This window comes from Anticarsia gemmatalis, chromosome 14, assembly GCF_050436995.1.
Source record: "Anticarsia gemmatalis isolate Benzon Research Colony breed Stoneville strain chromosome 14, ilAntGemm2 primary, whole genome shotgun sequence".
NCBI classification, from domain to species: Eukaryota; Metazoa; Arthropoda; class Insecta; order Lepidoptera; family Erebidae; genus Anticarsia; species Anticarsia gemmatalis.
The window spans coordinates 11,077,668-11,092,280 of record NC_134758.1 but is presented as its reverse complement, the minus strand read 5'-3'; the positions used below and the strand labels follow the sequence as shown (position 1 = coordinate 11,092,280).

General features: G+C 36.3%; 1 protein-coding gene across 1 annotated transcript; it reads right to left on the bottom strand.

Annotated features, from left to right (window-relative positions):
* Positions 1-215: 215 nt before the first annotated feature.
* Positions 216-14,289, bottom strand: l(3)04053 (lethal (3) 04053). The gene is made up of 7 exons (XM_076122537.1): positions 14,103-14,289; positions 13,240-14,031; positions 9,690-9,807; positions 7,026-7,230; positions 6,504-6,566; positions 6,051-6,157; positions 216-5,359 (listed from the first exon to the last, which is right to left on the bottom strand). Exons 1-7 carry the CDS (start codon positions 14,281-14,283, stop codon positions 5,299-5,301), a joined length of 1,527 nt encoding a protein of 508 aa, XP_075978652.1. The 5' UTR covers positions 14,284-14,289; the 3' UTR covers positions 216-5,298.
* Positions 14,290-14,613: the final 324 nt, after the last annotated feature.

Sequence of the window (14,613 nt, the reverse complement as noted above, 5' to 3'; positions counted from 1 at the left end):
CATAAACTACCGCTAAATATGCCTTAGAAACTGGACATAAGTGAACTAAATATTCTAATTTACAGAAGGCGTGAGGGACCATATAATTAGCATTATCTCTACGTAACAGGCGGCTGTTTCTCGAGTCCATGTTCTAAGACTCACAAAAGTCCTGAAATAAGTGACATCAATACTTTTTACACGATAATATTAAACAGTTTGAGAAACGCTAAGCGTTCACTAAAACATAATACGTTTATACGAATCACAGTTATGTACAGACATTCGAACAAGCACAAATAATTTATATATATCGGACTTTTGGTATTAAGATCGCGACACTTTAAACTTTAAGTTAAATATTGAGACGTTACTCAGAATTTAAGTAATGTTGTTTCAATTGTTAAGTTTCGGCACTTATATTTGAGTGACGTGTCAATTTTCAAGTTACCTTACTGATTTTGATTGAACTCTTCGGTTACGTGCACAGCGAGTGCGTTTTTGTACTTACGTGCACACACGTATACGCTTATACACTTACATGAAATCAATTTTCCATCAATTTTCGAAAGTATGAAAAGGTACTTTTACTCACATATAATATGAATCTGATTAGTGAAGAGTCCAATTAAAATTAGCGCGGTATTTATCGCGTAAGGCTTGCTACCCACATACTGGATTGTTGATGTGATGTTCGGTTCGGGAAAATTACCTAACAACAGAACCAACTCGACTCACTTGTTTTGGCTTGTTCCAAATGAGTCAGGGTTAGGTTATGCATTAATCGGTTAATGCCGAACCGAATATGTGTGTAGCAAGCCTAATGTCCGACAAAAGAAACAGATACATTTATTTATAATAATATTAAGATATGAAATCATTTGATAATGGCAGGAAGAACATTTATATTGATATCAAGCAGTTTGTTCTAAACGAATACAGCCTCAATGGCACACAAAAATATATGTTTTTGTTCGTATTTACAAAGAGATTTTTTTTGAGAAAATTTTTCGTTTACGCATAACTACATTCTAACAGTATTCGATAGAGTTAATTTCGTAGCAAAATAATGCATTTGAAAATGTTATTTTATACATGTATGTACGAACGAGGCGATAACTCGCACTTATTAATTAGGTAGAACGCATTTATGATCGCAGGCATAGTTAATTAGCGTGTAAAGCATAAAAACAAAATAAGTGTGTCAAGTAATCATTTATCGCGTATTAATATTGCATAACTTTCTAAAGTAATACGGTTTCCTTTTGACTTTTTGACAATAATGTAAATCAAAAGTAGGTATGCCAGGAAAATGTGGATTTTCAGATGATATCGAGTTAGTTAACCGTTAGTAAGTTTTTCAGATAAAATGTTATACATTTAAAGCACAGCCAAAAGATAATTTAGATGCCTCCAAAGTTTATAATAGTGTTACAGTTGTAATCGAACCATAAATGCGTCCTATCGTTAACAATATTGGCATAATTTACATTACAATTATTTTCTTATTCATAAATACAATTTTGCGTAAAAACATTTTATTCTCAAGCCGTAAAACAATATAGGAAGTACATAAAGTGTAAAACGTGAAGCTTTTATCGCCATTGTTTGAAATAGGTTTAATATATTTACATTTCGCTCAAGAACATATAAAAGCATATTTTAATATAAAATACCACATATCTTAGCCGAATGACGTATAATAACATTTTTTGAGTTTCGTGTTGCATAATAAAGTGTACGAGACAAGAATTAATGTAAAAATGCATTTTTAAGCTTTTTAATTTAACTTAACTACTTCCGCATCCGGTGAGACTGGAAGCCGACTCCAACATAGTTGGAACAAAAAGGCTAGGCGGACGATGATGCATTTAACTTTCAATTATTTTTTTGGTTTGTTCGAAGATACATTTTCAACTCGAAATGAAAGTAATACAATGTCGCGTTAATTCCTGTCTCATATTATCAATTTGAACTTAACATCCCTTCTCTCTGCCTCTAAAATCAGGCGAATCCAGAAAAAACAATAGTGTTTTACGAAATAAAATCACGATATTTTGATAACCAACGGTCGCAATTAGAATCATTATTTAAAAAGTAACACATTACAACCTTTAGTTAAGTTTCAGATATCTTATTGGGTAGATCTCCGTCGTTCTCATACATTTACTTTATGATTAGCACAATTTAAGTGACAATTCTAATTGCCAATTTCACGACTGCTAATTAAACTTTCGCGTTCCATGTTTAATATATGTACATCAATAGCGTTTAAGCTAACATAAACATGACAGATAACTTATCTGAAAGACAATGTTGTAGCAAACGTATGAACAGAATCTGAAAATTTTCCATTCGTCAGGTAACTGTTTTTCTTATTCTTTTGTTTGTAAAACTGCATTCTAAATACGCCCGTTGGTTATTTTTGAACGGCCAAAGTATCACATACGCCTACATATCCATTATTTCTTGAATAAATCTTATTTGGACACCTCTTATCACTCTTACCTTCAATAATCGACCGAACACATATTCTGAACATTCCTTATTCCATTCATATTTACGTTGTTTTTATATTATTTAAATATTTCGATGAACAATATACAAGATGAATCCTAACCGCGTTTAGTGAAATAAAACTTCGTTTAAACACAATTTGTACTGGATACACACATATAATAATACCTTCTTCCCATACGGGTAAGCAGAGACCAAAGAACGCCACTAGTCACGATCCTAACAAACTTCCCTTGCCTCATTCACATCCATACATCTTGTCATACAGGACCGCGCTTACGTAGGTAAAGAAACGCTTAAGGCTGGAATTCCTAGACGCGGTCAGGCTCCTTATTCTGAAACACTAATGACATTGGTAGGCACTGAAATAAGCATTTTCAACTTGCACCAATAGTATATTTCCGTTACTTCGATACAGCTCCTTTCTCAATGTCAGTTTCGGCACGTATTTTCTACTAAAATATGAAAGGCTCGAATCCATCACGCTGAAGAATGGGTTGGAGACTGCACTGCTTCTAAAACTGTTATTAAGAACTCTCATTTATTTGCATCGACTGTAAAAGTATGATAATTATTTCGAATGCTTACGAAAACATATTCGAAAAGTCCCTTCGTTTAATACTAATTTTCACATGTTGCACGAGTCCTATATACGGTGAATATTTTAAACGTCGCAATATCTTAATTACGTTCTAACGTTTCGATCGAATTGCTATTACCATGGTCATGGCTGACAACATTGACCGCAGATAAAACCCTTTGTGCATCTTAGTATATGTGTACAAGACTCGATAGTTTGTTAGTATCAGTGTTGCATAGTTTGCATCCCCGACCATACAAAAAGGTGGCATATGCTTAAGCCACTCGACTATTATAACCATTAAAGATGTTATTTTAAATTCTTTGACGCAAGTTGAAAACGCTAAAGTTTCAGTATAAAAAATGTTTATTATACAGTGCACAAAACAACATTAACTATATAAATAACTTAACAGACATGGAAATTGTATAATACTATACATTTTGTATTCGATGACCATTGTATGTCGATGTACGCTATATTCCGAGAGAGCTTTATACAGACATTTATAGAAAAATAATTTTGACAGATACAGTCGACCGATAGTATCGAAATTATAAATAACTTATTGATAAATAGTACATATGTTACTGTAAAAGCCCGAACTGTGGTAATAAGATTTTCCGGTAAAACCTAAGATTTACCAAAAAAGTGAAAGTCTGAACGTTCTTTTATTTCGAACTTTTACCACCATTTAATTGGTAAATCTTAGGATTTACCACAGTTCGGGCTTTTAAAGTAACACATATACATTATATGCAAATTTATAATTCGCTTTTTTATGTCTGAATATAGCTACAAGTTGCTTGAACGAAAAGATGCCGCCATCGTTACGATCATCGCCCGCAAACTTTGTCTACATTCATTGTTAACTATTTTAAACTCTCGCGACTTGTACACATAATATTATAATGTAACGGTTCTTAAACGCGATTGAAAATTAAAGGTTAGGATACCTTGTTTGTATACCCAACGTTTGAATGGAATTGCATCGACAACTGCAGCCACAAGGAGACAACGCTTGGACAACGGTCGATGCATTCCGATCGATACATTAGTAAAAAAAAAACAAGTTATCGTAACCTTTAATTTTCAATCGCGTTTAAAAACCGTTATTATAACATTATGAACGTTTATTTTGCTTACTATGCAACAGCGTGTAGCTATATTTAGACACACAAATTTAACTGGCACGAACTATAATTTCTTTATAAGAACATCGATCGACAATCATGACAATAGATCGATAGCGTCAGCGAAATAATACATCAATAAAGCGAGAATTAGAATAGTTAAAACATTACACCATTTTGTAAAATTATTTTATTTATGGAAGAGATTTTTGGCCGAAAGACGTTATAATTTAAAATAAACCAACCTTTTTATCCTTCAAACGGGCGGAACCAATAACATATCTACGATAAGGTCCTACTATAGTTAAAACTATCAGTTATCTCTAGATAGGTATGCCTTACTTCAGTTATATTATTGGGACCGGCCTATATATTGGTAATACCTAAACCATAACTGCCTAGTAAGCTATATATTTTTGTCCCTTTCAATCGCTTTTGAAACTTTGTGTGAGTGAAAGAGACAAAACACTCGCTTCTAAGCTTACGTTTGTAAGGTAGTAGTTAAATTTAGACTACGACACTATACATGGTACACTGAGAGTATATACTGAAATTCATTTTAAAAGCGTAATTTTTTTTAGATAGCTAGTGTACCCAGCTGACTTACTCCAGACAGTATCGAGTCAAAAATCAAATTTAATCGGTTCGAACAAATGTCAAATCGTAGTTTTAAATTTCATATAAGCGCATGATTGATTGTGACTATAAACCAGCGTTCAATCATGTGCATTGAATACTGGTTTAAAGTGATACTAATAGGATTGTTTGATGTAGATTATTTTCAATTTAAACCAAATTTAAAAGTACGATTTGACTATTGTTTGAACCAATTGAATTGACACTGTCGGGAGTAAGCCTGTTGTGCCGAAACATTAAGTAATTCAATGTAAAATTCACATTCGCTTTAATCCTTTTTATTAGTCGTATTTATCGTAGTCTAAACTTAGTTAGTAATTATAAATAAACATGTATAAAGACTTGTTGAACGACTTATAACTCATAATACGTATTAGTACAGGTTCCCTACGGAATAGAGCGCGGGGCGCGGGGGGCGCGGTAGTGGGGGGAGGCGGGGGGAGAGGGGGTGGATCATGTCTGGTCCAGCGATGTGCTCAGCGACTTCAGCTGGTCTAGACCTGCTAGCAGCTCTCTGGAAATAACAAATATTTAATAAATTATAATAAAATACTGCTGGGCAGGGGTCTCCTCCCTTAATGAGGGAGGGGTTAGGCCTGGAGTTCACCACGCTGGCCAAGTGCGGGTTCGGGACTTTGCATGCCTTCAATAAATGTAAGAAATATATAGTTTTAAATATTTATGTGTCCCACTGCTAACCTCCCAAGGGCAGCAAAGGCCCCTTATGAAGTATGGGACATTAAAAAAAGCTTTGTTTGACTTTTTTGGTCTGAAAGGTCTACCGATTCTGAGGACTTGGGTTTGATTATCGGGTCATTTTCTAACTATATTAGCATATTTTTTCAATAGGAGCCTGGAGTTCGGCTCGCCCCTTACGACATAAGACTTGCAGTATTAACGGCAAATCACAGACTTTCACACGTTTTTGACTACTCCTTCGGGTTTAACAGGCGTGATAAACTAAGTATAGTACTATAATCGGGCCGTTATAAACGTGTGAACTACGTCTTATTCAAAGAATAAATTGAATGTGACAATGTGTAAGTGCGAGCGAGAGACTCCGATAAAATGACATGACTTAGTTCGCATATTTGAAATGGCCCGACCATAGTATATCGTTTCCACACACCTGTACCCACACCTCTAGATATAACAGGCATGATAAACTAAGTACATTACTAATATTATTATATAGTGTGTGTTACCTGAGTGATGTCTCTGCGACACTGGTGGCTCGGCGCAGTCCGGCGGCGGCCGAGCCCTGCACGCTGCGGAGGGAACGGACCTCCTCCTGAGATGCCGATAACTCCTCCTGGATATACATAGTAACGGGTTATTACAGTTTTAGCTTATCTAAAGACTGAGTGCGGAATGTTGGAAAGACTTGTTGTTAAATTGTATTTTTTCTTAGAGACAACTCTCGCACTAAGAACTGCTCTTGTGTCGCAGGTTTTTTTTCAAACATACTAACAACAGACACAAAATACAACTAGACCCGAAAAACTGATTTGTGGATCGCATAAATATTTGTTCCGTGTGGGAATCGGACCGACGATTTTCCGACGTAATGGAGGCCATTAATTTATTAATCTTTATCCTTTTTATCACAATTTTAGGTTTATAATGTATGACTTTTAATTATATAAACTAATAGTTACCCTTAATTTTTTAATTTGATTCTTCAATTTTGCTATCGTTGATTCAGCCTCTGTCGCTCGCGTCTGAAAATATCAATCAGTAGCATACAATAATGTATAATAGTAAAGTATAGTTACTTAGTAGAGAAATATCCGTTGTTGACTTAAACGTATATTTCTCTAAAATACTTTTAAATTATAGTGGCAACCCAAAAATTTGTTTCGTTCAATCGTCGCATGGATAATGGTCGAATAGTGTCAATGAAAAAATGTCAATGTGTCAATATTGTTTAAGTTGCCCAAAGTAGGTTTTAATTAATAATTATCTGGACCGACCTTTTTACGTGCTACGGAGGGTGCTTAATAAAAACAATGCTGACCATATTGTGGTATTTGAGATACAGATTTACAGAATGTCTGCGCTAAGGTTGCTTAACTGTCTGATCATTTATCGGCCGGTGAGCGCAACTAATCAGGAGTGGCTCTACAAATATTTTAGGGAACATATTGGAATAAAAGTACGTATAAACAAGCATCACGTACCGCGGCATCAGCCAGGCTGCTCTCAGCCCTGCTGGCGGCGGCGTCCAGCGCGCCCACGAACTCAGTATCGGCCCGCCGCCGCGCCCGCGCCGCCGCCGCCACGTCGCAGTCCCGCGCCGCGCGCAGGCTCAGCAGCGCCGCGCGGGTCGACGACAACTCCTCCTCCACGCGGGAGCGGCGGGAACGCTCCGTGAATAGCTCCGACCTGGGGAATAGATAAATATAAAATTAAGTTTCTAAATATTGGGCATTGATGTCTTTTCGAAGTGAAAAAAGGGTTTTTATATGAGGCTTGTAAGCAAATAAAGATTATTGTATATGTAATAGTGAATGCAATCCCGATCTCGCGGGATCCCGATCTCGCGAGATCCCGTGTATTTTTTCGGGATCAATCCCGAAGCATAATATGACGAGATCCCGTTCGGGATTGTCGGAGAGGGCATTTTCAGCAGTTGGCTACATTGCAATAGACTTAAGATGCCGATTAGAAGCTCGTACTATTGATACACTTTGTATTTTAAGAGGCTACTTTCAAAATGCCATGTGATTACTTTTTATTTTGATCTCCTGGAGCTACACCTACTTTTTTGATTATGTTCATGTTATTACACCTGTTAATTATGTTACGTTGTTAGTAATATTCAAAAAAAATCTTTTATTTTCTTTCAAATAATAATTTATTGCATTCACCACACTATCACACACATATTACATTAAACAAGCCGTTCGAATTGTATTATTTTTACTAACTAGACGGGATCCCGAAAATCTCGGGATCCCGCGGGATTGATATTTCTGATCGCGAGGGATCTCGAGTTGACGATCTCGAGTCGGGATTGCATTCCCTAATATGTAACTATGTGAACGAATACCTAAGGGAGTAAAAAAATAAAAATCACGGTTATTGAAACTTCTATAACTTTGAAGAATTCCTTTATTGCAGATGATTAAAGTGTAAGAACACCGAAATGTCATATTAACGGTATCGATCATACCACCAAAAAGTAAAAGAAATAATCAAAATAAATAAAAAATAACATAATCATCGTCAACATTTTTTAAATGACGTCTATTGACACATCAAAATTCATAACTTGTTTACGTATTTTTTAACACATTTACATTCTTATTTAAATTACTTCTAGTACCTATAAATACTTAAAAATACTTTACACTGGAAATAGCTAAGTAATTATATTTCTAATCACATTTTCCTTTCGTAGTAACATGCATAATGCAAATTGCAGCAGACGTCCTGCCGCCAATCAAATGAATCACAATACTCATTATAAAAAGGTCATAACTAATTAATAATTAATTACTACGCAGTATAATAATACCCGATATTGCTGTCGGTAAAACGAAATGCGTATTTACGTATCTCAGTTGACAACAAGTGTACGTCAAATTGATGGTCACTATTCATTACATTGTTGATTTGACGTAACGTGTTATCATCCTAATCTCGTTTAGCCTAGCCTTTCTTCCGATTGTATTTTACAAATTTCCTTACAAAAAGAGAAGAGGCGCCCATAGCTAGTTGCACTCCTTAGTCGGTAAAAGATTTGTGAATTAAGTAATTATTAGCGCGACTATTCTATGGATGGGTGACCGCTTAGTGGTATTTGAGCTGGGCGTCTTCGTACTTTGATGGGCAGGTAAAACGTCGTAAACTAAGATAACAGTTGTTAAGCCATATCAAAGGCCGTTCGGGCGGCTTGGACAACTTTCACACTAGGTTGTCGCCTAACGCTAGAAATACCGTTTCCAGGCATTGACACAATAAGTAATTAATTAGACCTACCGGTAACTTAAATTTAAAGTAACAAATATTACTACAAAACTAAACTTATTATATTATTAGTCGTTTGTTCTTTACTTAGGCGAAGCTTGCTTGATTCATAACTTTTACGTATATAGCACACGTTATAAATCTAAATAGGTAAGCGTGAGGTTAGTGACCTGTTATTACCGCTATGGATACGTCATCTATAGCTACTTATTGACTGGCCATAATGTAGACAGATCAATATAATTAATTACTAATGACTATGCCGCGTCACGTCGCTCAATGCAGTACGAACTGTAGTTATGCGAATGAGGCTAGATTAAATATTAATCAAATTATTATGCTCACATATAGATTGGGGAGTATGATACAAACAACAATTTACAAGCTAATCTCGTTATTTCTACCTACTGACAATAATTTGACTGCTTCCGTAGCGCAGTGGTTTCGGTCGCCACGCCGCTACCATTGCGTAGGTCGTGGGTTCGATTCCCACATGGAACAATTATTTGTGCGATCCACGTATAACTATTTCGGGTCTGGTTGTACTATGTGTCGGTTGACCCCGCGACATAAGAGCAATTATTCTTAATGCAGAAGGTGTCGTTTTAAAAAAGGAAAAAATACTTCACTAATTTAAGTGACAGTAACTGACCTATATTAACACCATTTAATTTTGGGTTTAGATGGAACCTTGAAATCCACAACGGACCCGGTAAACCAACAAGTTTTACTTTCCCAAAATACTACTAACTTTTTCTTCTTAGCGTGTCGATGGCAAACAAATAGTAGTATTAAAACTGAAAATAGTGTTAATACAACTAACTACAAAACTACGCCTTATTGCCTCTACACTAAGTTGTTATTGCACCAACCTGGTCCTCTCCAGCTCAGCCATGATCTGCTGTAGCTGTTCGTCTTGGTGCTCAGGCTCGGGAGACGTTCGACCAGGGTGCACTGGTAGAAAGTCTGGTAGACACATCGACTCCGCCCCTGAAAGAGTAATAGTTGAAGATTTTACAAAAGATGAAGGAATATTGACTTTAAATAGTCAATGTACGAACTAACTAGGGCTTCAGGTCCTGTACCGTATTACTAAATTGTGTAATTGATATTTCATAGAGGCGCCCATAGCCATTTGTGCTCTCCGGTCGGTAAACGATCTGTAGGTTAAGCAAACCTTGGCGCGATGATTCCATAGATGGGTGACCGCATAGTGGTATTTAAACTGGGCGTCTCCGTGTTTCGGAGGGCACGTGAAAAGTCGGTCACCACGTCAAATGACTTCGGGCGGCTTGAACAACTTTGATACTAGGTCGACTACTCTAACCATACGATAAGAAGAAGAAGACATTTCATAAGGAGTAGCTGATTGAACTGGTAGTCAACCCGGTTTATTCGAGTCAAAACAAAAGTTTAATAGTTCATATTCTCACGAGAAATCATCTCATATTAAATACATTTCATCTTCCGCTCCCTTCCTAGTCAACCCATTTCCTTTCTCAATAAACAGCTACATAATTAGGACGACAAACACATTCAGTAACACCATATGTAGTGTGACGTCATTATATACGTCACGATCTATCGCCTGTGGTCTCCCATAGAAAGTGGGAACAAAAAAAGGTAAGGTGTGATTGATGTGTTAAATTTAAAATTACTTAGTTATTAGGGTGTTTGATGATGTCGTTTAAAGGGGGATTTTATTCTCACGGTATTACTTTTAATTTAAGTAGGTATTTATTGTTTACTGTTGCCCGCTCCCGTCCGCTTTGATTATAGTTGAGTGGCTTGTTTCAACGTTCCTGGCTTTCTGTCTTCAATCGGGTTTTAAACAAAATTTTATCCGAATCGGTTCAGCGGTGCATGAAGAAGAGACAAACAAACAGACAGACAGCGTGACTTTCACATTTATAATATAAGGAGGGATTTAGGGAATTCAAGCAACAAGGATATGATAACAGATCGTATTAGGTGATATCGCGCTGTATAGTCTCTATTAATCACGTCTACTACTACGTCCAGGGTTCGAGTCTCGTACGGAACTCTTCAATGTGTAATAAATAAAATTTTATGTTTGTAAAAGTTTTCGCGACACAAGGCTTAGTGTGAAAGTTGTGTTTTTTTAAAGCCTCGCACTTGTACACACCCACAACATTTCGCTATTACAGTTCCACGAAATTGGCTAAAACTACGACAATAATCAAAGGGCGTACTACGTCACAACTTTCTTTATTTCATCTAACACGTTGAACAACCGTGAACGTTACATCAACGTTTTAATTTATCGTTTGACATTGAACAACGTTAATATAAAATGACATGTGTAAATACCAGTATTATGTGCTAATTCATTGATTTAAATGTTAAAATAAAAAATACGTGTGTACTACAACTTTCTCCGAAACTAAATAGTACTAATATGAAAATGCGAATGTTTGTAAGTGTGGAGTGTAGGTATGATACTCTTCCACGAAAAAACTACTGGGCTTAATAACATTTTGTACACTGATATCTTTAATCAGCCTAGCCTTTCTTCCAACTATGTTGGAATCGGCTTCCAGTGTCATCGGATGCAGCTGAATACCAGTATTTTGCGTGGAGCGACTGACTATTGGCCCTACACAGCCCAGTTGCCTGGTATATAACACGATACCTATCGTTAAGACTGGTTGTCAGACTAGTACACTGATAGCATAAAACTTTGATTAACATATAGGATAGTTTTTACCCAGGGAAACCTTTTCACGCGTACAAAGTTGCGGGCAGAAGCTAGTACTGTTGTACGTTTTTGCGTCTAAAATTTACATTTGTTTACGTGAAAATTCTTGCATACATTTTGCAACCAAATCAATGGAATTTTTGACAATAATATGTGCATAGTTAGAACTGTACATGTTTGCCTGTGTACATACAAATAAGTAATTAAAACAAGTTAAATTTCTATTTGTAATCGCAAAATAACCGTGTTTTTCTGAATTCATAATGAAAGGGTGATATGCAGTACTTATATTAATACATAAAAAAATTAACTCTGTCCAAAAAGAAAATTGAAAATTATCTTTGACTCTCATAAAGATTTATTGGGGTAAAAAACATCCAACGTCCTTTCAGGAGAGTTTGGGTTTAAAATTATAGTCATACTAAATTTCATCGTATTAGTAGTTTAGGCGTAAAGAAGGGACAGACAGTTACTTTCGCATTTATAATATTTTATTCTTTGGTCTCTGCCTACCCCTATGGAAAAAAGGCATGATTTTATGTATGTATCTATATAATATAATATAAGCAGGATTGACACATCCAAAGACAGTTTAACCTGACACTAGCCATAAAATTAACAAACAGCCTATAAAAAATCTAGCTACAACATAGATCCCTATTGTTGTTCATACAAAGAAACTTTCATTGCCACCGGCACAAAGGTATAAAATAATATGAATAATTGATAAGTAGTAACAATAGTGGTTGATCTTAATAATTCATGAACTGGGTTATACATCTGTATTGTACTTTTATTGTGGGACTTTTTATGTATTAGTTGACTATTTTAAGCTATGGGGGTTAATACATTCTAGATTGTGATTTATCTCTATTGAATGCTCTTGACATCGGATCACAGATTGAGGGATAATGTAATAAGAGATTGTTGGTATAAAAGATTAGTGACAAGGATTGAAGGGATGCTCTCAACTTGGTTGTGTAGAGAGAATGAATGTAGACTAAGATAATTTATAGACAATTAATATAATATAGACGAATAATTATGTATAATACGTGGAAAACGTTATTGGTTTCACATATAAGAAGTACCTATTTGTATTACTTTATAACAATGTTAGTGTAACTGTTTGTTTTTCCCTAAATAAATAAATAAGATATTAAATTGGGCAGATCACACACATATCTCTCTCTCTTTCTTACATGCTTTAAATCTCATATGGTAGTGGGGTAAGCTTTTAAAATCTTTCTCTTTCCCTTTGCTCTATCTTGGGCATCATTTTCAGAAACCTCACACTCACTTATGTGTTTCATAAGTGTCATATGAGTATGAAAACTTCAATTTATAGGCAGTCTAAGACAAATAATAGTGAACTTTTATAAAAGCATATGAGTTTGTTAGACCACCCAGTATTATAGCACAGTACGTAAGACTTGTACTGATGTCTAATAAATTAATTGTCACCAATTTTTCACTCAGAATTTGAACCAATTGAGTGTTTGTTTGTTGTTAATTAAGTCCAATTAGCTTTAAGAACAGACAAAGATAATTATAGCTGTATATTGTACTTGTAATATGGCAATAGTTGTTGTGGTATGGTGTAACTTAATACTGACTTGAGGTATCTTAAACTAACAGCATTGGGCAAGCACACAAATTAACTATTATTTAAATGCTTTATAAGGTAATGTAAATAAACTCACCAGCATTAGGCGGCAAATCCAATGGAAAGGTACTCCTTGGCGACATATTCCTCCTGTCAGCCGGGTTCACAGACTCCGTTAAGTCCAAGTTCAGGTGAGGGGGCAGATCCAAAGGCACTGGTCCAGCCGCCTCGGCCCCCGCCGGCAAGTCCAGCGGAATCCCACTGCCCTGTCCAGACTCATTTGATGTAGACGCCGCTCCCATATATGCTTCATAATCATAACCTCTACCACCATAATTACTGTTATTCCTCCTACCCAAGGAAGACGACGAACCCGCATTGAAACTAGTATTAAATGTAAAGTCTGGTAAGTTATCCAAATCAACCGATATTGGCCCGTTAAAGTTCAAATATGCCTGCTCAACTAATATGTGGTCTTGCACAAAATCCGGCAACGAGGGCATGCCCAGAGGCTCCGACGCCAGATTCGGTCTGTGATAAAACGGCACGTCATTACTGTCCGTGTAAAAGTTATGCTTAGATTCAGAGTTATCCACTACACTAAAAGGTATTTCTACGGAACTACTTGAGGATGTGTTGTCACTTATACGATGGCTGCTGCCCTCGCTAGTCTTCTCTTTGGCTTGGGAGTCGCTGGCGCGAGACTTGTCCCGCCGCGAGTCAGCGTGCACGTCGATCTTGGTCGGCGAGTGCTGCACCGTGTTCGCGTACACTTTCGGACGGGCTCCTGTGTTTTCGTACGTCGAATTGCCCGGCAACGACAGATCCCTCTTCAAGAAATGCCGAAACGAAAACGGATTATCATCTTTCCGCGTCGCCCCTGTAGACTCTGCAAGAAAAACGAACAGTCAACGAGGAATGCCTTTATATTTAGGACAAAAAACAACTTCGTAAACTCACTGGAAGAAGAACATTTCGCCTCAGTGGGCGTCGTGTCACCATTTTCATTGCTATTGTACTTTGCCTCTTCGATTCCTAAGTCTGGTTTTGCAGCATTTTGTTCATTTTCCTGGGAGGGTCCTCCGTTATTCGAATTTTGAGGCGACTTCTTATTCGAAACACCATCTTCGTCCTCCGCCATGATAATGAAAAATGACAGTTGATGTAGACGTTCAGAAACCTCGCTGTTATTAAATGTTTCGTGTAGAAATCTGTGACTTTGACAGTCATAATTTTTTTATCTTTCTATGATTAATTTATATTGTACCCAGTTTTCAATTTATTTTTAATCAGTAATAAAATATCTAAATATTAAAATAAAAAAAAATGAGTTAAGATCTTTTAAACGCAGAACCGTGTTGTGCAGTTTATGAGCACATCGCACACGGAACATAAGTAGTTAAGTACAATCGACAAAGAGCCCTTTATGCGATTATACACACATCATTCAAGCTAATGAGCTAATGAGGCA